Source organism: Cajanus cajan, chromosome 3, assembly GCF_000230855.2.
Source record: "Cajanus cajan strain Asha chromosome 3, NIPB_CcT2T_4, whole genome shotgun sequence".
NCBI lineage: Eukaryota > Viridiplantae > Streptophyta > Magnoliopsida > Fabales > Fabaceae > Cajanus > Cajanus cajan.
The window spans coordinates 64,374,332-64,398,076 of record NC_138519.1 but is presented as its reverse complement, the minus strand read 5'-3'; the positions used below and the strand labels follow the sequence as shown (position 1 = coordinate 64,398,076).

Sequence of the window (23,745 nt, the reverse complement as noted above, 5' to 3'; positions counted from 1 at the left end):
TAGGCCTATAAAATGACAAAACGAGAGGTGTTGGCATCTTTATATCATTTTTCTCTCTTGGAACACTAAATGAGACATTGAAAGATTCTAAAAGACTAAGGAAAGGGCATGGAGAGGAAGAATTAGACCTTCGCCTAATTAGGTTTTTTTTTTCCTCTTACTTTCCACACATTTATATATGTTTCTAGTTGTCTCTGTTAAGATGGACAACTAGATTTGTTAGGTAGGGTTGGGAAGTAGTCTATACGTGGGAGAATCCTTTTTGTTATAATTTGAACCCCTAATTTTAAGTTTTGTAATTGAATTATATTATTATTTTATTTATTAGGAGTTGATTACTCTTAACATAATTTCAATGAATTAAATGAACGACAATCTTCTATGAGTAGTTGGTGGGCCTATGGAGAATCAAGTTTAGGATTATTGTATGGTCAAACTTCAATTTAGAATATCTAATTAGGCTAATCGCTTATGTTAATCATTCTTTATATTCTTCTTGTTTTCATGAATTCAATTTCTTATATAATCAAATAAGTGTTACTTCTAAAAAATACTATATTAAGTTCATGAAAAATAATTGTTAATAAAAAAACATAAAAAAAAGTATTGACAATAGACAATTGAATTAGGATTCCTAATAGAATTAGGATGAGAGGAATCAAAGGTAATAATGAAATTGTAGCTCTAGGATTCCTTAAATTTGGAACTAACTTTGTGTTTACTATGTATTACTATTTACATCCTTATTTTATATCACTTAATCTATATAATTTAAATAATTGACAAAATATAGTAAGAAATTTTCAAATTTGCTAATTATAAATTAGTCATATATTTGAATTTGTGTACCTATTACTAATGTGACATGATACATTTGTCTTTAAACATATTATAGATGTTTCAACTATAAAAATATAGTCGAAGTAAAATTTTACTAAAAATATCAATTAAATTTTATTGATAAAATTAGTCATTAATAAAATTAGTAAATATTTTAAATATATGACTATAACATAATTAAAAAAAATACCATCAATTCTAGATAACTATTTTTTATCCAGCTTTAATATTTAAAAGTTAAATTAATATTAATTAATTTAAGTTAAATTAAATAAATTAATAATGTAATTAAGTTCTTTCGGTACTGATACTTCCTACCTATAGTATAAAACTATTTTCTTTCTCATCAAGAACAACTAATGTGATAAATAACTAAAATTTTGATAATGCATAAGAAAAAAAAATAATGATATAAAACATTATGTTAGGTTTATTTTCCATCATGTGTTCATGAACACTCGATACAAATGATATATAAAAATATTAATAAAATTATAAAAATAATAATATTTATTTTACAATAATTAAAATATTAAATAAAATACATTCAACACTTATTACTACGTGTTGATAAAAGATATTTGTTGAAAAATAAAAGATATTTGTATAGGAGGGAAAATGATGGAAGGGATTGATTGATATTGATTACTAGCCGTGAATTGGTGACGTGGCGAGCCTCCTTATCCCTGTCTTTCCCTCCTTGTTCTTCCTATGTCCTACAACCTTAGTCCCATTACTTGATATTTTTTTCAATTTCTTCGAGGTTTTGTTCTCCACCAATCTCTTCATTTCACTACACACATGGAGTTACGAACCGCAATTCTCCAATCCTCTTGTTCACTTCCTCCCAGGTTTCACACTCTTAAACCCACCGCAGATTTTCCCTCCCCCTTCTCCTTTTTCGTTACAAATCCACTTAGACTTTCATGCTTCAAAGGTCAGTTTTTTTTACTTTTCTACTTCAATTTTTGTCACCCCACCACTTTTATTATTTATTTATTTATGGGAATCGAACACGGTAACAACGAGTTTATAATAACTTATGTTCAACCAATTGTGCTAGATTTTTTTTTTTTTTTTTTTTTTCCTGTTTGCTGCATTATGTCATGTATGTTATTATTATGATATAAGTGAGGAAGGTAAAATCAGCTTAGGGAGTTTATTTATTTATTTATTTTTATTTCTCTTCCTTGTTGAGAGTCACACAAAACGCACTTAACAAAAGATTAAGCTGAGACTATATCGGGAGGAATTTTTTTAGGACGATTAGATTATAACTTTTTTAAAAGAAGTTTTGATGTGATTAAGAATCAATATGTGGAAAGTTTTTGCGGTTGGAGATGAATTGATAACACAAAATGTTAAATTTTTCAATAAAGCCTTTTTTTATTATTATTTCTTAGATACGGTATTTAAGGCAAGAGGAGTGTTAGTTAAGCTCTTTCTAATCCTCACTTATTAATACTTTCTTTGTAAAGCTTGTAAGTTGTAACTTGTAACACATTAAGACGGTCTTATTTGCAGCACAATTGTATTTGTCTCTCTCGAAGTAATGATATGTTACACCAGAGGATCTTAATTCCTGTTATGCTAACTTGTTCCTTGATGGAGCAGATCAACAGCATTCCTTTCTAGTCGCAGCGCGTGACACAAGGGCAGTGCTGAATTGTATCAGTGAAGGGTTGTCTTGTACTGGTACCAGTAGAGGTGATGGTTCTTGTGATGATCCTAGAGGTAGTGATGAGAAAAGGGATGGTGAGGATGGCATGGGGTTCTTGGATAACTATGAAATAATCATTAGAGATTGTGACAAGCTAATTGAGGCTTTCATGGCAGAGGGGACCGATTGGAGGAGCTTGTTAGTTTTCAACAAGAAGTGGAACAATATTAGGCCTCATTTTTTTAGACATTGTCAGGATAAAGCTGATGCAGAAGACAATTTGGTGATGAAGAACAAGCTGCTCTCACTTGGAACGAAGCTTAAAGAGGTCTGTCATTACTCATTTATTATTGAAATTTATACACATCACTCTGTTGTTATGATGTTGGTGTCTGATGAAAAACATTCTGTCAGATTTCTCTTCAAACCTTTACCCCCCTTTTTAATGCCTTTTTTTTTTTTTCCTCATTTCTCTTGAATGCAACATATGCACTTGTAGCTGTATTTCATAGTGCAATTGTGTTGTTTACTACATTTTAGAAAATAATAAAGGGGGAAGTTGTTTTATCCTTGAACAGAAAGGAAATGTGATTAATGTAGAGATACTTTGTAGTTTGTATATCTAGAGATTATACCATTCTTTTAAATTGTTGTTTATGGCTTCCATAATGTACAAATTTATTCAATACTCCTCTTGTGCAGATAGATGAAGAATTGCAGAGACATAATGAACTTATCGAAATGATCAAAGGGAATCCATCTGAAATTAGTGAAATTGTCTCCAGGAGTCGTAAAGACTTCACGAAAGAATTCTTTATGCATCTTCGTATAATAGCTGAATCGTATGACGACAATCCTGACATACAAAATGGTGAGACTATATGCTTTGATTTCTGAGTTAATGTTTCTTATAGCAGTATATTTTGCTTTTAAATATTTGGTCACCCACTGAATTGAATGATGTCCCTCCAGTTCAAAGCTTTTTAATACTTCATTACTATGAATCTATGAGTAAAATTAGATGTTGGTGCCTTTTATAATCATATTCCATTTTCATTCCCATCTCTCCAAAAGTTATTATTTTAAAACTCATTGCTCGTCAAGTATTTGTCTAGCTTAGCCTAGGTTAAACTGTGATAATATGCCTTAGGATTTTTATGTCCTTGCAATATATAGATCTTATAGTACGTGCCACAGGTTAAGATTCAAGAATGAGTCAATTTAACTGGGTAGTTCAAGCTTTCCTCTTTAATTAATCTAGTATTTGTCACCTTATGTTTATATGACAAGATTTGGAAAAGCTTCGGAGTATGTGCTTGGCTGCTGTAAAAGTCTATGACACTGCAACTGAAAGCATTGAAGCACTGAATGCTGCAGAATTGAACTTCCAAGATATTATCTATTCTCCCGTGGATGATTCTTGCTGGAAGATAGACAATGTAGCTGAGAATAGTCAATGCTTCATTCCAGAATTAGTAGCTCATTGGCTGCGATTGTGTTATAATGTGGAAGAAGTAGGAAGGATACATGCAATTGTCTTGAAATGTTTTAGTCATTCAGTTACTTATGTTGATAATAATTTGATTTGTAGTTATTTAAGATTGGGTAAGTTAGCTCAGGCTCGTAGGGTGTTTGATGGAATGTCAAGGAAGAATACTGTTACGTGGACTGCTATTATTGATGGATATTTAAAATTTAACTTGGATGATGAAGCTTTTGAGTTATTTCAAGATTCAGTTAAACATGGGGTTCCAGCAAACAGTAAGATGTTTGTCTGTATCATGAATTTGTGTGGTAAAAGAGTGGATTTGGAGTTGGGGAAACAAATCCATGCTCGTATTTTGAAAAGCAGATGGAGGAATTTAATTGTTGACAATGCAGTTATTCATTTTTATGCAAAATGTGGCAATATATCAAGTGCATTTCAAACATTTGATTGTATGGCAGAGCGAGATGTAATATGTTGGACGACTATGATTACTGCTTGTTCCCAACAAGGGTATGGACATGAAGCCTTGTTGATGTTGTCACAAATGCTCGGTGACGGTTTCTTTCCTAATGAATATACTATATGTAGTACACTAAAGGCTTGTGGAGAGAATAAAGCATTGAAATTTGGGACACAGCTGCACGGTGCCATAATAAAGAAGATCTGTAAGAGTGATGTTTTTATCGGAACTTCCCTAGTTGATATGTATGCAAAATGTGGGGTGATGGTGGATTCTAGGGAAGTGTTTGATAGAATGAGAATTAGAAATACTGCTACTTGGACATCTATTATATCAGGATATGCTCGAAATGGGTTTGGTGAAGAGGCAATAAGCTTCTTCCAAATAATGAAGAGCAAAAGAATACCTGTTAATAAATTGACAATTTTAAGTGTCTTGATGGCTTGTGGCACAATTAAGGCTTCACTAATTGGAAGAGAAGTTCATGCACAGATAATCAAAAGTATTAACCATACTAACATATACATAGGAAGCACTTTGGTATGGTTCTATTGCAAATGTAAAGAATACTCTCATGCTTTGAAGGTGCTCCAACATTTGCCTTTTAGGGATGTTGTTTCATGGACTGCCATTATCTCTGGGTGTTGCAGGCTTGGGCTTGAACATGAGGCTTTGGAATTTTTGCAGAAAATGATGGAGGAAGGCGTGCTGCCTAATTCCTATACTTACTCATCAGCCTTGAAAGCTTGTGCAGAACTAGAAGCTCCAATGCAAGGAAAATTAATTCATTCCTATGCAAGCAAGACCCCTGCCTTGTCTAATGTATTTGTAAACAGTGCTTTAATATATATGTATTCAAAATGTGGATATGTTGCTGATGCTTTTCAAGTTTTTGACAACATGCCAGAGAGGAATTTAGTTTCTTGGGAATCCATGATTTTGGCTTATGCAAGGAATGGGCATACTAGAGAGGCTCTGAAGCTCATGCGTAGAATGCAAGTTGAAGGTTTTGTGGTGGGTGATTATATCCATGCAACAGTTCTTACTGCCTGTGGGGGTGTTGAGCACGGAGACATTCTTCAGGATAGCATGTCTTCTTCTCATCACTTGCATTCCTAGCATTCTTTTACCGGATAGGATCATCAATGAACATTGTAGAACAAGTGATAGCCTAATTAGATGAGAAGGATTAGACGTATAGAAGCTAAAGGACAATGTATACTCAGTAGATGAGAAGGATACAGAAAGATTTTTAGTAACGATGTGCCACCAAATGCTAGTGATAGCCTTCATTTGTTGTCTTTGCATCTACCCTTAATGTAAAAGATTTAACATGATGAGAAAATGAAAAAGGAAACAGGAATATCTCAATCACTTCATGACCAAATGGGTTTTCTATGAGTGACATTGTCTCAGAAAGATTCCATTTACGATGAAGGTTGCTGGTCTCAAAATAAGATCTGTGTATTGTATTGTGTTATTCACTTTGGCACTTTCACTATAATCCTAAAGCAAACTGTAAATTAGAGCACAGGAGAAAGTTCGTAAATGTGCCTCACTCCACTCCACTATAACACATGGAATCTCTTGCACACTACATCCATCATGTTAATGTATCTTAATTTACGCTCAAAATCAAATCCTGAGACTAAGACATGTTAAAGAGTAGTATACTAGTATTTTATTTTTCCTTTCTAGTGCACAAACTCTTGCTTTCTTTAAATAAGGATTTTTTTTTGTTACACGCTAATATCAGAGCAATGAGAGCTTCATATTATGAAAGAGAAACAATATTTTTGGTATAAGTTGCTGTTTAATTTTTTTTTCTTGTACACTGTACCCGTTATTGAGTTATACAGACTTGTATCAGATATCAGTAACGAAATACACCGGGGGGGGGGGGGGGGGGGTCATGGAAATAATCTTTAGAAAAGTCTGGTTTTCTTTCTCGATTATTGTCTTCCGTGTCAATATCATGTTATTTGTCCTTTTCATTGAAGATAGATTTAGAGCATGTTTGATTCACATTTAAGTTTTTTAAAAAAGAAGCAAACAGAGCCTTAGTTTTTCTCCTTCAGTATCGAATGAACACATCTGTAAATGAAGTAATCAGTATAACTAGAGCAGAAATTCGGTTCATGCTTAGGCCAATAGAAGCAATTATATTCACAGTTGTGATGGGGAAACGACAATACAATAACAACACAGAGTAAATTCAAACAATTAACGTAGCGGATATAAATTCCCTTAACTTGCAAGAATTTATGAGAAGCAATAATCAATGAACAATAATAATAAATCATCAAAAATCACACACAAAGACACTAAGATTTTAACGTGGAAAACCTTTCAAAATAAGGGAAAAAATTACGAGTCATCCAGACCAAAGAAATAGTTCTACTATGATCAACAAATAGTACAAAGGAGTCTCAATTAATTGCACAAATTAGTGCAACACCCAGCCAAACAACAAAGCAATAAAGCTTACAAATAGAGAACAAGAAAGATGAAAAATCTCAAATACACAGTTACAGCGCGAACTAAATATCTGCCAACTTAGACCTCTTATCAACAATCCAACCGTTCAGAATGAAGAATTAGATATCTCGAACTTGCTGTCAAATTTTCAGCTCGAATTAACGGTGAACAAATCTGCAGTATCGATTTTACTATCGCAATTTTGTGTAAAAATGAGAATGACTTTCTCTTCCTCTCTCTCAAAATGCTGGTGTTCCAAGTGACTTCTGACTTTCCCTCTTTCTCACCTCTTTAACTTCAGACCTCCTCTCAACTTAGTTAAGTGAGACATAAGTGAACTTCTCAATTTTGAGCCTTTTCTTTACATAGGAAGGGAGTTCAATGCCCAATAGGTTGACATGTCAGAGCATGCTTGGAACATCATAAAATCACAGTAAATAAAAATTATGTTAAATAAGTTCAATTGATGGAGAAGTTATTTTCTTTTTTTGTTTTTGTTAGATATAAAGAGAGAATAATATTTCATGTTATATATTTGGTCTCAAATATACACCGTGTTATTGCTTATTTTAGTCATGTTAGTTTGGGACACAAACTTTAAATTATTAATATATTTTTTTAGGTTTAGATGCATTTTTTGTTCCTCGAAATTGAGGATTAACTTGTTTTTATTCTCTTAAATTTAAAATTAATTTTTTAGTATATGTAATTTAAAAAAAGCTTATTTTAGTATACTAAGATGACATCACAAACAAAGACATTGAGTAAACAATTATGTAACATCAACTAAATATAATGTGATAGTAGTATTTTAGTCTATGTAATATACATGTTAAATGTTTATTATATATAATTAGAATCTAAAATAAATTATATATATAAATAAATACAATGTTTGAATATTTAAATTATATTTAAAATTCAAATAAATATATATATATATATATATATATATATTATTTTAGATTTATAATAAATAATTTATATTGTAACAAAAAATTATTTTTATTTATTGATAATTTATTTTTAAAATATTAAAATTTATTTAATAAATAATTATGATAAATAAAAAATAAATTACTTAAGAAGTTAAATGAATTCTTAAAACTCCTCTTCTCAAAGAAAAGTTCCCAAAAAAAAAACTTACAAGATAGTGATTCATATTTTATATATAGGAATTTATTAACTCTTAAAAATACTTTTGCACAAGATAATAATTCACGTTTTATATATAGGAATTGATTTTAATTAATAAGAGTATTAATATGTGAATTTGGAATGATAGATTTAGTGATATGTGAATTTTTTTATATATACATATTCATTAATAATATTAAAGAGAGTGAACTATTTTTTTTTCTCTTCAAATTATAGAATTAAAAAAATTAATTTTAAATTTTGAGGAAAAAATTGAGAGATTAAAAGTATATTTAAGTAATTTTTTATATAAAAAAAAATTAGGAGAAAGGAGATGATGCCTAGTCTAATGGCTGGGCAAGTTTCTAAACTAACATTTATAAAAGACTTGTATTTAGTTATCGTAATAGCTTTAGAAATTGCTAATGTCATTAATTTAATTTTTTAATAAGTTCCTAAGACTCCTTAATTTATTTAGAATATTTTTAACTCACTACCCACATATAACAATATAGTCAAAGAGTGAAAATATACAACCTTACTACTTCAGTACTTCATGCTAGAATTATCCCAAATGAGGTTCCCATCAAAGTTTCCTAATACCTCATTCAAGTTTAAATAAAAATTCTAACTTATTTTTTTTATTAAAAATAATGATAAAACATAAAGATACTCTCAATATTGTTGAACAGAACGTCAATAATATACTAGAACTATTAATATATATTTACTTGGAGAATTATTACATTGACTTTACGCAAGAAATATCTAAGTGTCGTGGTTAACTTTGATTATTTTAATTAGTTTTAATTTTAGTCATCCATTTTAATAATAATCATACAAACAAGAAATATACCTTTGAAACTTGAAAAATGGGTCACTATAAGGCAACAAAAACGATCCCTAAATCAATTAGTGACTAAATTAGAAATCAAATATTTACTGTTATTTAGAACTATACACAAATAATTAAGATTACTTTAATCAATTTTAATCTTAATCATCAATTTTAATAATGATATATACGGTTTAAATTTGCATCTTTCATGCTGCCATCTATTGCATACGCTTCCTTCCATCAACAGCATATATATCTAAACTTTGAAAATGATTCCCAACTCAACCAACAAGTTTCTGATGAGGGCCTTGACTCGATCGATTCTTTGTGATTTCCTTAACTTTATTGGTAAGTTTTATATAAGGTGTCCATGAAACTTGTGGTACATTCTGACGATAGATTAAGCAACTTGCAATAGTTCATGCATCTTGCATAATTGGTTATAATACGAAGAAATCCCCACGTGGTAAGCATTATGAACAGTACGTACCCTAATGTTTATTAACTTTCCAGGATCAATAATCAAGCACGCAATTGACTTGCTATATATTTAGGATTTGTCTAGCTACGACCAAACGTAACATTCTTTCGGTAAACCTAACCCACTAGGATTGCTCCTACCTTAAACATTGAAGATCGTACTTTTTTACATGTGCAGGTGTAGCTAGGAATTGATAAACAGGTGTACGTGTGAATTAACACATGAGAAACATGCATCTGAATGTGTATGACGTCGATCTATTTTCATTTTGCCACTCAATTTCCATTTTTATTGGTTAGATCATGACGAGGTTTCAAAATCTAGTTTACATATATAGAGATATATAGATTGCAAATATCAAGCAAAAGTGATATTTCCTATAAAAATAAATGACATGAAAAGGGATAAAAGGATGGATTGCAACGGGAATATGCATGACTATCCACAGATAGGTTAAGTTATTTTTAAATAAATTTCTTATAGTGTTTAATAGAAGAAAGACTGAGGGCAATGAAAATAATTTTGTATTATTCTGGGATAAAATAAAATTTTAACTAGTGGATCTCTACATTCAATATAATATGGTATTTTGTTTTCATTTTTACATGAAGATTTGTATATTTAAGTTTGATGCACATATAAAAAGCGTTTACAAATTAATCTTCACCATTTATTAAAATTATAATGCTGTTAAGATTTTTTTTATAAGATTTAAAATGAAAATGAGTGTCTTATGCAAAGACTAATTTCTTCACCAAAAAAAATTAAGGACTAAATTGAGTTTTTTTTCTTTCTATAGATCTAATGAAACTGTATTTTTCTTCTTGTAAGGATTAAAACGAATATATCTATATATAATATATACCACATCTTTAGTGCCAAACTAATTAATTAAGGAATTTCTCTCCTTTGTTATTCTATCTATCAAAATTTCCTGGTTCAACCAAACTACTGAAAATCAACTTCGACAATCCATATAGAGTTACTGTTCATAATAGTGATAAGTCGTAATCAAGTCTTAACTTGAATTGGAAGATAAATGAAATGCATAGTATAAGTGAATTTTGATGACCACTTATCAAGGCATACAAAAACATGAATGCATTTGAAGTTCCGAAGATCATGTGCGTAAACCTATAAAATATATAGACTACGACTCTAATTGCATGCTGGTCAACGAAAATCACATGGCTCCACAAACTATAGTTGCCTTAAACAAGGAACCCTGAAACAAGGTTGTGTAGTATATATGCAGTTAGTACCTTTTTTTGTACGCCAACAAAATGATACACACAGGAATTTGGGAACACTACTTTCTGGATTATATACCTTGCGGAAGACAAAGTTTATCTAAGAACATAACATAACATGCGAGCCCTCTCAAATATCTTTATTGTTCGATCTGCTTTAGTTTACAAGAAACAATCTCTGGCAATGCTAGCTCATTTGCATCATTTCAAAAACATCAATCCAATCATTAACTTTCATGTTGTTGAATGTTATGTTATGGATGACAATAAATATTTTTAAAAGAAATTTTAATAACATTTTTCTAAGACACTCTTTATTATTATAAAGCGGACATTTTATATTGAGTGTGATTACATCCTACATAAAATTTGTATTTTTTTTAAATATTTTGTTTGTTTTTAATATTTTTCAAACTTGTAAATCAAAATCGAAAGTTATAAGCAGTTGAATATATTATTTCATGAGAAAAGAATCTAAAATATTTTTAAAAAAATTATAAATTAGGATTGTTTAGTGATTAGGGCGACAATTTCTCTTTTTTTTCTTCTCTTTAATTTAATATTGTAATAAGATTTATATATGTAATCTTTTATAACTTGTTTAATATTAAAGAGTTAAAATAGTATACACTAGATCTTAAGTTCAAATCTTTTTATTGTCATCATTATAATTTCTATAGATAAAAAAATATAATTTCTATAGATAAAAAAGTTAAAATGTTAAAAGGTAGAAGATTAAAATAATAAAATTTATATATATATATATATATATATATATATATATATATTTACCTTTTATAACTTTTTGTACTCATTTTAAAAAACTTATTTTATGAGGGCAATACCTATTTTTTTGGGCAAAATTTTTTCTTTTTAAGCATATATAATTAAAATGTAAAACTTTGTGGGGACAACTGCTCCTATTGGACTCAACATGGATCTGTCCTTGACAAGGACATAAGTAGAAACTTTAAGATGTGGAACCAGAAAATAAAAAGCCATAAAAATGGTTTCAATAATGTCAAGATACAATGTTTAGGTTCGATTCCTATAAGTATTAAAATAATATTTCTTTAATGAAAATTATATTTCACAAAATAGATTAGTTAATCCTTAATTGTTAGTTTTGAGACATTTTGTTAATTGTATCCATTAAAAAAAATATCAAGATATTACATAAATTTATATTAGATTATCATTACTTAATAGGGTATAAAAAAATAAGGTGTAAAAAAGATTTTTTTACCATAAAATGATTAATTATGGATGTTAAATCTTATTGCAAAAAATAAAATTGAGAAAATTAGAGTAATAGATAGGTAAAATGATGAAGAAAAAAAAGTTTTTTAAAGAGGAAAAAAACCAAAAGAGAATATTGAAGATTTGAAGTCACTCATATAGGATCGCTAAAATATATAAAATCATAGACTAAATAATACTTTTGATTATTTATCTTATTTTTAAGATTTATTTTGATTATTTATCTTTCAAAAAATTCATTATGATCATTTATTTCTTAAATTTGAGATAATTTAATTTTTTTGAAACAATACTTTTATTTTGAGACAAAATTTTGAATATTTTTATTTTACTGATTTAAAACTTAAAATTTGTCTCATTAAATTTACTTATATGAAAAATATTACAATTAAAGTTTAAACAACAAATTATCATAAGTATGGTGAAAATAACATAAAAATAAATCAAGAAAGCAATTGAAAAAAAAACATAATCTCATATTATTTTTTAGTTGTCGTGAAATGTTTTTTCACGCGATTTTTACTATGTTCACAAATCTTATAGATTTGAATGTTAATTAAATTTCATAATTTTCATATAGGTAAATATAATATTACAAGTTTCAAATATTAAATAAGTTAAAATAGATTCAAAATTATGTCAAAAAATTAAAAATAACTAGTATTTTAAAAGAACCAAATCAATTCAAGTTTTAAAAAAATAAGGAATCAAAATGAATATTTTAACATTTAAAAGAGAAAATAAATTTTAAAAATAAGATAAGAAACTAAAAGTACAATTTAACCAAAATAATATAATAAAGGAAAAAATTACTTCTATTCTTCAATCAAAATTAAAAATTTATCTTGATAATATATATATATATATATATATATATATATATATTATTTATTTATTACCTAAACCTACATTAAATGTAAATACATATCAATGAAGTAACATTTAATTCTATATATATATATATATATATATATATATATATAAATCAATAGTACCTAAGTTTTGTTATATTATAAAAAAGATAACTTGGGGAATTTTTCTAATTATGTCTTGTACTTTAGCCTATCAAACAAATTACGTGTAAATTATTTTGTGTTGCTGATTTGGTACCAAACAATAGAACAGACAAAATAATTTGTGACTCAACTATTTGTCCAGTATATATCTTGTGTTGTATTTGTCTAGTATATTGTGTGCATCAAGGCATCTTATTTCTTGATCAATCTATAAGAAATAATGTGAACATGAAGCAGCTGGAGATCTTGCACAGGAAGTTATTCATGAGACAAAGTGATTGAGTGTTGTGCCCGTATCCTAGCCAATGTTCAACCTTAAAACATGCATTCTACTTGTTCATTGCTGAATCCAATAATTATATTTTGACCCTCCTCCTTAAATACTATTATTGTTGCATATAAAGGCAGCTATCATGAAAAGATATAAGAGAATGTTGAGTTTCTCTCATATAGATGCCCAATGGATTTTGTTATCAAGTCTTGGCTAAATATTTATGACCGATATACATGTAATAATTTATACCTACAATAATTTATATTTTTATATTTTTTAAAAATATTATTATAAAAAATTATTTTTCAATTAATGTTTATTTTAGTTTTAAGTAAACTTAAAAATAAAATTTTTAAAATTAATAAAAATAATTTACTAAATTATACTCTCTAATTCTTATTATAAAATACAATTTAGAAAGAATTGAATGTTTTTTTATGAGAGACTTTACATGTTTTATAAAATACTTTTTTTTTACCTCTATTAAAGATGGTAAGAATAAGTGTTTTTTTTATATTTTTTTTATCTCACTTCTTAATCTCTTCAATTTTCCTTTATCATTTATATTGATATTTGTTCATAAATTTTTACATAGAGTAATTTTTGTACCTGATAAAAATTTAATAATAAATAAAGATAAAAAAAATTATGTTAAATTTAATAAAATTAACTTAAATAACTATTTATATTGATCGTGTGAATTGGTTAAAAAATATGTTATAAAAAAGATTAGAAAAAATAATAATTAATTTTATTTAATATATTCTAATCTTACACAGTACTAATATGTAAATCTTTTATTCAATAAAACTAACAAAAATAAAAGAAAATACAACTATGACATCGAGACAATACAAATGAATAAAAAAAGAATTTTATTAATCAATAAAAATAATTAATATATACAGTTAATACTATTTTTAATATAATTTTATTACTTTTAATATAAATAAATAATCTTTATTATATGATTATTGTTTTTAATTTTTTAAAATATGAATAACAAGTAAAATACCTTTTGATATTTGATTCACTAGCTCGTATGAAAATTGAGTGGACACTGGTTATTGTATACAGTATTATACGTTACTGATTGCAATATACAGTGTGTACCAAACAAAATGTTAGATGTAATTCGAGTAAATTGAATTAAATGTGTATATATAAAGCTACATTAACTCCTGAAAATAAGTACAAAATGATGGCGTGATTTAGGGTTTTGACGTCATGTCCACAACTTCTAAAACACGATTGCCATGTCATGTTATTGCTTATTTTTTGTGTTATCATGAAAAAATTATGATTAATTTATGTTAAAAAAATAATACTTTAGAATTTACAAGCCATATACTATACTATTTCTCTTAGCAATATTTACGGTTACAATAGGACACTTTTAAGAAATAATACTAGACAGTAAAAAAAATAATAGAAAAAATATTTTATAAATTAATTTATAAAAGTGTTTCCTAATATAACTTTTTTAAAAATTATTAATTTATAAAAGTGTTTCCTAATATAACTTTTTTAAAAATTATTTTTAATTTATACATAAATTAATTTTAATTTATAAATATATATATATATATATTTATTTATCTTTTTAAAATTACTTTTTGAATAAATTTATCCAAAAATACTCTATATCTTTAGATGTTTTTTGTATTTCAAATAAGTAAAATTTTTTTTAAAAATACTATAAATAGGAATGATATGTATGAATATAGTTAAAACTTAAAAACGTGTATTTGGTTACATTATAATATTTTCATAATATTTTAAAATTTAAAATAATTATAAATAAAATTATAATAATTTATTACATTTTCATAACAATATTCTTTTCTCATATTTCATTATGAAAAAAAGTCTAAGAAAATATGATAGGAAGACTTTCTTAGAAATCAATAATATCTTATAATATTTTTTTCAAACTCATAATAAACATGAAGATATTATTTCTTTCATCTCATAAAAAATATTGTCTTAGAAATTTTTTAATAGAACTAAAAAATATAATAGTAATTTTACAAAATTAATTTTATTATTCTTTATTAAAAATAATGTTACTTAAAATAATAAATATTATTAAGGAGTATAAATGAAAAATAAAAGTAATTGATATTTTCTGTTACTTATGAAAATTATAATAATAGTGATGGTGTTCAAACTTAAGATTCTACATATATTAGTATAACTCTCACTATTAAGCTAACTCTAATAATTTAAATAATTAATATTATATTAAAAAGTTAAATTGGCATGTATGTTGAGTTTTTTTTTTTTCTTACACTCCAAAGAAGTAAATTTTTAATATGTGAATTAAACACTCGCTAACTTATTCTCTAGATTTCCATTTTTCCATATCTATTATCTAACATAAGGTGCATCACGTTATGGTTTTAAATTGCGGACCGCAACACCTGTTGCGGCTGCAATATTGCTGTTGCGACCTTGTCCGCAACAGCATCGGACCGCAATTGCGATGATACTCGAAATCACACATTTTTCCGCAACGTAACGGTGTTGCGTCCGCAACACATCTGCAATGCACCGCAATACATTCGCAATACGATAAATTGATACTATAATTTTAAAATAAATTAAATTATTTATTAAAATAATAGAATATTTTAAAAAAAGAATTAAAATGTATAAATCCTTAAAAATAAAATATATATTGATAATTATAAATTTTTTATATTTAGTGAAAATAATTAATAATTTCACACCGCAATAGCCGCAATCCGCATCGCAATACCCGCAATACCCGCAACCGCAGTAACTGCAACCGCGACCGCAACCGTGACCGCAACCGCAATTTAAAACCATATAACTATAAACCAAAAAATATAAACCAAAAATGTTATATATAAACCAAGAAATATAATAACTTTTCTGTTTTCTATATAAAATAATTTTAAAGGTTTTTACAAAATTCTTTTTCATTTTTACTCCACAATAAGCACAAATAAATTGTAAATTTATAAATTAATTAAAAACAAAAAATATAACTAAATAATAATAATTAATATTACTTTTAAATTTAAAATGATAAATAAATAAAAATTATTCTAAAAAGAATTGACAAATAAAAAAAGTTGTTTATATTATACATATCAAAATTATATTTAACAGTTTTTTTCTCAATTTATTATTTTCTGATATATTTATTGAATATATATTATACATGTTATTAAAAATATTTCATCATTCAAATCATTCCATCACAATTGTAAAAAATTTATTTTGTGAAAATAGTAAACTTAAAATGATTTTAATATTGCATAACAAGTTTAATAAGGACAGATAAAATAAAAGTACAAACAAAACATATTGATTTGAGCTTAATTTTTATACATCATATAAAAAAAAGTTACATTTGTCAATAAATTAAAAATTTTCAATTAATATAAAGTGTTGGAGTAAAAGATTTTATACTATTAATTAATTAAAAATTAATTTTGCTATGAACTTTGAACACATACATTATTATTATTATTATTATTATTATTATTATTATTATTTATTTTATTTTATTTTATTCATTGGAATTATAATGGACACTGTTGGAATTTAAATTAAAGAATCTATGCATATTTCTTTAATTCTTTCACCATAAAATTGACCCTAATTATTTAATACATATATTATTTAAGTATTCTATTTTTTTTGTCTTATAATGAATATATTTTTAGTTTATTAGACTAGAAATTAATTTTTTTTTATTGTACTGCAGCTATTAAACTGATATTTTTTAATAATAAGAATAAATAAAAGAGAAATATGCATTAGAGTTAGAGAATACATTAAATTTAGACTTTAAATTTTGAATATACAAACTAAGTTTATTTTATAAAATTAAAGTTTAAGTTTGACTTATTATTGATTATATTTTATTATAGGTCTAATCTTTTTATAAAAGTTTGGCTCAACCTATTAGTATTTAAATAAATTAATAAATTTAATTTTAAATAAGTCAACAAAATTATTTTTAAATATGTATCCGATTATTTTTTAATTGTGAAATTAAAAATAGTTCACTCTATTTTTATTAAAATTTAGAGTTTAAAATAAAAATAGTTTAAAATAAAAATAAAAGTAAGAGAGATAATTCATGTACACTCGTATATAATTACGCTCAGAATGTGATGAAAGAAGTTAATTTTATCTATAAAAAAATTATAAATATTCCTTATATCACATTTACAATATTTTAAATAACCAACAATGAAGTTGAAGGAAAAAAAAACAAACAAAGAGTAATTATGAGTTTTTATTTTTTATTTCTTGATTTTGTATGCATAACATTAAGGAGATGTTTAATATGCATAATGTTTTTACTTTTCTAGAAATTTTAAATAAAAAATCATGGTTTTTCATGTTTGGTAGCTATTAAAAAAAATATCCTCCTCTCTCCCTTTCCCCCTATCTCCCTCCCATATCTCTATTTCTCTTTATATCCCTATTTTTTGTAACTCATTATTTTTTAATTTTATCAATTTTAATAATATTATTGAAGTCTATTTTGTTTCTATAATTTAATAGTATTTGTTAACATTTATTTATTTATTATTGAAGTGAAATGAAATAATATTTTTATCTTTCTTATTTATTACATATGTAACATTTTCCTTTTTTGTTTTTTGTTAAATTTTGTATTTAAATAATTTTAACTATAAGTTTTCAACTTTTTTAAATAGTTTAATATCATATTTGTAACAAAATTTGAGTACATAAATATATCTAATAAAATTATTTTAATAAATGATATTTTTGTAAAAAATATTTATTTATCCAAAATATACTATTGTAACTAAATATGAAAATCTTTAATTCCTAAGAATCTTGTATGAATATGTTTCTAAAAACCTTTATAAGTAATCAAATATATTCTAGTTATTCAATTTGTAATTCTTAGAAATCATCAAGTATGAAAATTATTTTTCCTACCAAACGTCTCCCATGTTTACTGAAAATGTCAAACTATTGATAAATTTATTTTTGTATTAAATTTTTTTTAAATATATTATTAATAATATAATATATATATAAACATTATTTTTTATATTATATTATATAGATAAATAAGTTAATTTACCAGATTTTACAATTTTTTTTATAAGTTTAAGTTTAATCTTTTTAAATAAATAAATTTTTTTAAAAATTTAACTCTGACATTTTAATTTATTAAATAAATCATATCATATCAAATTTTAAACAAATTAGAATATTATCTAACATTCTAATTTCTAATCATTTGTCATCATCATGGCATTTATAATGAAGGAATACAAAAAATTAATAAAATTTTCTTTAAATTAAAATATATAACAAAAAAAATTATTTGGACATAATATAATCACATGCAACATCATATTTAAATATTTTATTTCTCATTTATTCTTATATTGCGTTCATAAACATTAGAATCAAAAGGCAGCACACTTTGTTTTCTCATTTTAATTTATCTCTTGATGCAACTTTTTCATAAAAGAATTTTAATTATAGTAACGAAATGCAAAATCAATCATGGGATTAACCTCTCTCTCTTTGACTCTTCCGTAAAATTTTAAAAGGATAATATTAAAATAACAAAACAATATAGGAAAGTACTAGAAAAGCACGCAAAGGTCACTACCGGTGAAACAGGAAATCCTATCAAACTGAAAATTCGGCACCACTTTCATTTCATTTACACCGTTCATTTCTTTATTCTTTGGACATTCTCCAATTTCAATCACCCATTATTTATTTATTTATTTTTATACTATAATTAATTACATTGAGATTCTAACTTAGACTTCATCTATGCTTCTCAAACTCCTATTACTAGAGTTTTATCTTTCTATCATATCATATTATAAACCTACATTTCATTCCAATTATTTTCTTATCTTATTAGGCATCAAATATAAATCATTAAGGTGTGTACAAATCATTTTTGTAACATAGAATCTAAGTAATTGACAAAGACATGGAACAAACTAAAAACCTGCACGTACAGTGCATTGCCCCAAAATCTTTAGCTATAAATACCCTCACAAATCGTTCCAACTTCCTCACCACTTGCACCACTCCATCTTCCAACCTCTCATCACTCCCACGATCACAATCTTCAACACTTGACCAAATTCCAAAACATGGCAAACCCAACACCAAAACATAATCCTAGTCTCTTTCTTCATGTGATCTTATGTTGTTGGTTGAGTTCATCCTTGGCCATGGGAGCCACGTACAATGTGGTAAACTTTGGGGCCAAATCAGACGGCAAAACGGACTCAACCAAGGCGTTTCTTAATGCATGGTACAAAGCTTGTGCTTCGACCAACCCTGCCTCAATTTACGTGCCACAAGGGAGGTTCTTGCTTAAAAGTGTCACCTTCAAGGGGACATGTGCCAACAAGGCTATTACCATAAACATTGATGGAACTTTGGTGGCTCCTTCTGATTATAGGGTCACCGGAAACACGGGTAACTGGTTGCAATTCGAGCATGTCAATGGGGTTTCGATTCATGGTGGGGTGCTTGATGGCCAAGGCACCGCATTGTGGAGTTGCAAAAACTCCGGCAAAAGTAACTGTCCCACTGGAGCCACGGTACGTTTCACCTTCATACATAAAATATTTCACGGTGTGGTTGACACAATCACTTGCTCCCATTTTTTTTTTTTTTTTTTTTAGTTTTGAATTTCATGTGGAGGTGGAGTTGGACCTAGTGAATAAATTAGTGAGAGTTTGTTTAGTGGGGAGATTCATGGAACGGTTTGCAACTGCATGCTCAATGTGGTTGCTGGAAGTTGAAACAAATTTCAAGGGAGGAGTTAGTCATATTAATATGCTAATAACAATAGTAGGTTATGGTTAGTTTTATATAAAAATTGCTGCTGTGGACCTGGACTTGTTAATAATGTGCTGAAGAATCATATCACTTTAGAAGAAAGTGCCTTTCACCTTCAATATAATACACAAAAGGATATGTATATATGCCGAATAATAATAATATAAAGGACGTACCTTGTAGTGCAATTAGAAACCCAAAGGTTCATATTATTATATTTGAATCATTGTCAACTAAATCACAAGTCATTAGAAACTTATTAATTTCTATAACTCAAAAAAAGGGGTGCTAATTAAATTGACATTATTATAGAATTTGAAGTGACGGTGGTTTAATTTTGTCTTGATTTTGTATTGTGGTGTGTGTTCTTCAGACACTGGCGATGAGCAACTCAAACAACATTGCGATTAGTGGGTTGACCTCAATGAACAGTCAACTGTTCCACATAGTGTTGAATGGATGCCAGAACGTGAAGGTGCAAGGTGTGAAGGTCATGGCCGATGGAAACAGCCCCAACACTGACGGCATCCATGTTCAAATGTCTTCTCACGTCACAATTCTCAACTCCAAAATTCGAACCGGCGATGATTGCATCTCCATCGGCCCCGGAACCAATAACTTGTGGATCCAAAACATTGCATGTGGACCAGGCCATGGAATAAGGTTTTTATTAAATTAATTAACAACGTTCTTTTGTTTCATATGTTACTACTATACCCACGTAGCATATTATAATGTTTTTTTTTTTGTTGGATTGTGCATGCAGCATTGGAAGCTTGGGAAAGGATTTGAAAGAAGCTGGTGTACAAAATGTGACGGTTAAAACGGTTACCTTCACGGGGACTCAAAACGGTGTTAGAATAAAGACGTGGGGGAGACCCAGCACCGGATTCGTGAGGAACGTGCTTTTCCAAGACGCAATAATGGTCAACGTCCAAAACCCCGTTATCATTGACCAAAATTACTGCCCAGATAACAAGGGCTGCCCCGGTCAGGTATGTTAACTTAATTGCACATTTAAGATATCATATAATTCATATGGGCTTTAATGGGCCTACGATCTCACATGGGCTTTGTTGCTTTAACAGGCTTCTGGAGTGAAAGTGAGTGATGTGACATACCAAGACATTCATGGAACATCTGCGACGCAAGTGGCTGTGAAATTTGATTGCAGTTCCAAGTTTCCATGCAGCAGGATAAGAATGGAGGACGTGAAGCTAACTTACAAGAACCAACCTGCTATATCTTCATGCAACCATGCTGTTGGAGCCACGCTAGGTTCAGTTCAACCCCAGAGTTGCCTCTAGACCCAAAAAATAATATATATATATATTGGACCATTATTTTTTGTTAAGAAAAATTATACGAAATCAATGTGATTGTGCCTAGAGCCCTAGACTAGACTCATAGAACAAGATAGGTATACAGTGTATCACTATGTTGTAGTTTCGGCCCATTGGGCTTACCATCTATACGGGCCTTATAAGCTCCGATTTTCCATTACTACATATTGTATTTCTTCTATATGTTTGATATTTCTAGTAAAGAAAAAAAGGTCACTGAGTATTGTTAATATATGTGATTTTTATACTACTTTTGTTTGTTTTCCTTTTCATGAGTTTATAAATTTATGTTTCATGAGTTTATAAGGAAAAAGGATAACGGTGCTTCAATGAGGACCGTACACTTTACATCATCTAATTGAAATTTTAAGTAGTGGTGGAGCCATTTGGGCTGTTAAGTGATCCTCTTTGACATTTCATTTGGGCTATTAAGTAATCATGGGCCACTAACCATACTTGGGCCGCTATCAACAAGTATTAAGGGTTTCTTCCTCCACTCGTCATTTTACCTCATACACTACTTGTAAGTTGTAACTTTAGAAAATTTCTTAAAATATTCTTACTTCGATATCACTTTCTGAAATACCCAATTCAGAATGTTAAAAAGTGTGTTTCAGAACACTCAATCCAAAATATTAAATATGTTCCGGAACATCATTCTAAAATGCTAAAAATACATTCACCCCAAAACAAATAAAAGTGTTTCAAAATATTCATTTTAGAATGTTAAAATTATGTTTCGAACACTTATCTCAAAATATAAAAAAAATATATATTATGGGATGGTCTCTCATTTTAGTTGCCCAATATCATGCCACAATTCTTATTATAACTCTAGGTTAAAGCCCAAAATTTTGTTAGCAAAATTAATCCAGAAACATTGAATCCCAATTTTACAACTAGCATCGTGGAGCCTTTGTAATTGTACATGACTTATCAGCGATAATTGGACTTGTGATCTTTATAGGTTGACTCGGTTAAATATCCAAGCAGTGAGTAAAAATGATTAGCACTTAGCTTTTGATTGCTTATTGGTGCTTCTGGTTTGAGTTGGTGCGACTGATTCAGGTTCATTAGTGGCTCGTTTCTAGCTTATTTACATCAGCTATTCCAAATTAAAATATTTTATTTCAATATAATGGTTTGAAAAAGTTACTTATCTTGACCGTTAGATTGAAAGAAAACAAAAGTGAGAATGAAGAGTAATTATTTTAAAATTACGTTTTGAAATGACTTTTTCTCTTCTCATATGTCATTATGATTATAATAATTAGCTGCATGATCATGAATACAGCAACTGAATGAGGGGAAAGGATTAATTGTACATACGGGCTTTAATTGTTTGTTTTTTTAAAATTCACAATCTTGAGTTTAATTAAATATCTTTTTATTTTTATAAATTTGTTTAATTTTTTTTAGTCTTTTAAATTTAAAAGTGATTATTTTAATTCTCAAATTTGGAAATAGTCTACTTTTTTCTTTAAAGTTAATTTTTATTTTTTTCATTTTAGTCCCCTAATGAGTATAAAAATGAGCATTGAGCTAATCCTAAATTAAGAGACGAAAATGATTGATTTTAAATTTAGGAGGTGAAAAACATTAGGCTCAAAATAATTAAACCTTTTATATATTTGATTTCAGAACATTTATATAACATGATGAAATTAATTCTTTCAATAAATTTGAAGACATTAATTACTTTTAATTAAGTAGAATAAAAAATGTATCACTGGAACTAACCACCCGTCAATTGCTTAATACAAACTACTCTATTTTTATGCTTTCATTATTTCTTTTTTAAATACCTGAAAACAGCAAACAAAATAAGATAAATTAAAAAAAAATCATAACAATAGCATAATATTTTCTTAACTTGTCAGGGTCAGTTATAAGTCAAAGAAAGAGCAAAGAGAAAACAAGTAGTAAAAAAATTAGGACTACTTTTAATGTGGTTGAGTAAAGTGGTGAGAAAGAAGAGTTATAAAACTGAAATGGGAAAATGGAGAAAAAAGAAGCAGCTTCTGCCGACTCACACTTGGTAGTGTTGTGTATGAGAATGAGCTCCATTATTTCTGCATAACATAATGAACTCAAAATCCACTACGAACCAATATATCACATGGAATCCTTGGGGGACCAGGTTGAGAGATGATGAATAAAACCGAATGCGTGGCTTATAATTGTTTGAGGATATGTAAAGCCATGTCTTCACTGTTTCTCCTTTAGTGACAAAAAACATGATAATCTTGTTGGCCATGCTTTGTTTTGTTCTATGAAGGTAAGTAAAGCAATATAAGCTTCATGGGGACCCTCATCTTGGATAATCCAGTGAGGATGCATCATGCATGCCACTTTATTTTCTATTTTATTTTTACAAAA

The 23,745-nt window shown here is 27.6% G+C and overlaps 2 protein-coding genes across 2 annotated transcripts; both read left to right on the top strand.

Moving 5' to 3' along the window:
- Positions 1 to 1,511: 1,511 nt before the first annotated feature.
- LOC109817491 (Pentatricopeptide repeat (PPR) superfamily protein) lies at positions 1,512 to 6,146 on the top strand. Its single transcript, XM_020382748.3, has 4 exons — positions 1,512 to 1,777; positions 2,455 to 2,828; positions 3,203 to 3,371; positions 3,791 to 6,146. Exons 1-4 carry the CDS (start codon positions 1,642 to 1,644, stop codon positions 5,566 to 5,568), a joined length of 2,457 nt encoding a protein of 818 aa, XP_020238337.1. The 5' UTR covers positions 1,512 to 1,641; the 3' UTR covers positions 5,569 to 6,146.
- Positions 6,147 to 19,226: 13,080 nt separating this feature from the next.
- On the top strand, positions 19,227 to 21,616 carry LOC109817504 (polygalacturonase). The gene is made up of 4 exons (XM_020382765.3): positions 19,227 to 19,782; positions 20,397 to 20,686; positions 20,790 to 21,018; positions 21,112 to 21,616. The coding sequence occupies exons 1-4, from the start codon at positions 19,327 to 19,329 to the stop codon at positions 21,328 to 21,330; spliced, it is 1,194 nt and encodes a 397-aa protein (XP_020238354.1). The 5' UTR covers positions 19,227 to 19,326; the 3' UTR covers positions 21,331 to 21,616.
- The last annotated feature ends 2,129 nt before the right edge of the window (positions 21,617 to 23,745 follow it).

What these genes read in the sequence shown, in the direction of transcription:
- LOC109817491 (XM_020382748.3), top strand. Translation starts at nt 1,642, where the DNA reads ATGGAGTTACGAACCGCAATTCTCCAATCCTCTTGTTCACTTCCTCCC. An exon ending in TAGACTTTCATGCTTCAAAG is followed by an intron (nt 1,778 to 2,454) that starts GTCAGTTTTTTT and finishes TTGATGGAGCAG; the next exon opens with ATCAACAGCATTCCTTTCTA. An exon ending in TTGGAACGAAGCTTAAAGAG is followed by an intron (nt 2,829 to 3,202) that starts GTCTGTCATTAC and finishes CCTCTTGTGCAG; the next exon opens with ATAGATGAAGAATTGCAGAG.
- LOC109817504 (XM_020382765.3), top strand. Translation starts at nt 19,327, where the DNA reads ATGGCAAACCCAACACCAAAACATAATCCTAGTCTCTTTCTTCATGTG. An exon ending in ACTGTCCCACTGGAGCCACG is followed by an intron (nt 19,783 to 20,396) that starts GTACGTTTCACC and finishes TGTGTTCTTCAG; the next exon opens with ACACTGGCGATGAGCAACTC. An exon ending in GGACCAGGCCATGGAATAAG is followed by an intron (nt 20,687 to 20,789) that starts GTTTTTATTAAA and finishes TTGTGCATGCAG; the next exon opens with CATTGGAAGCTTGGGAAAGG.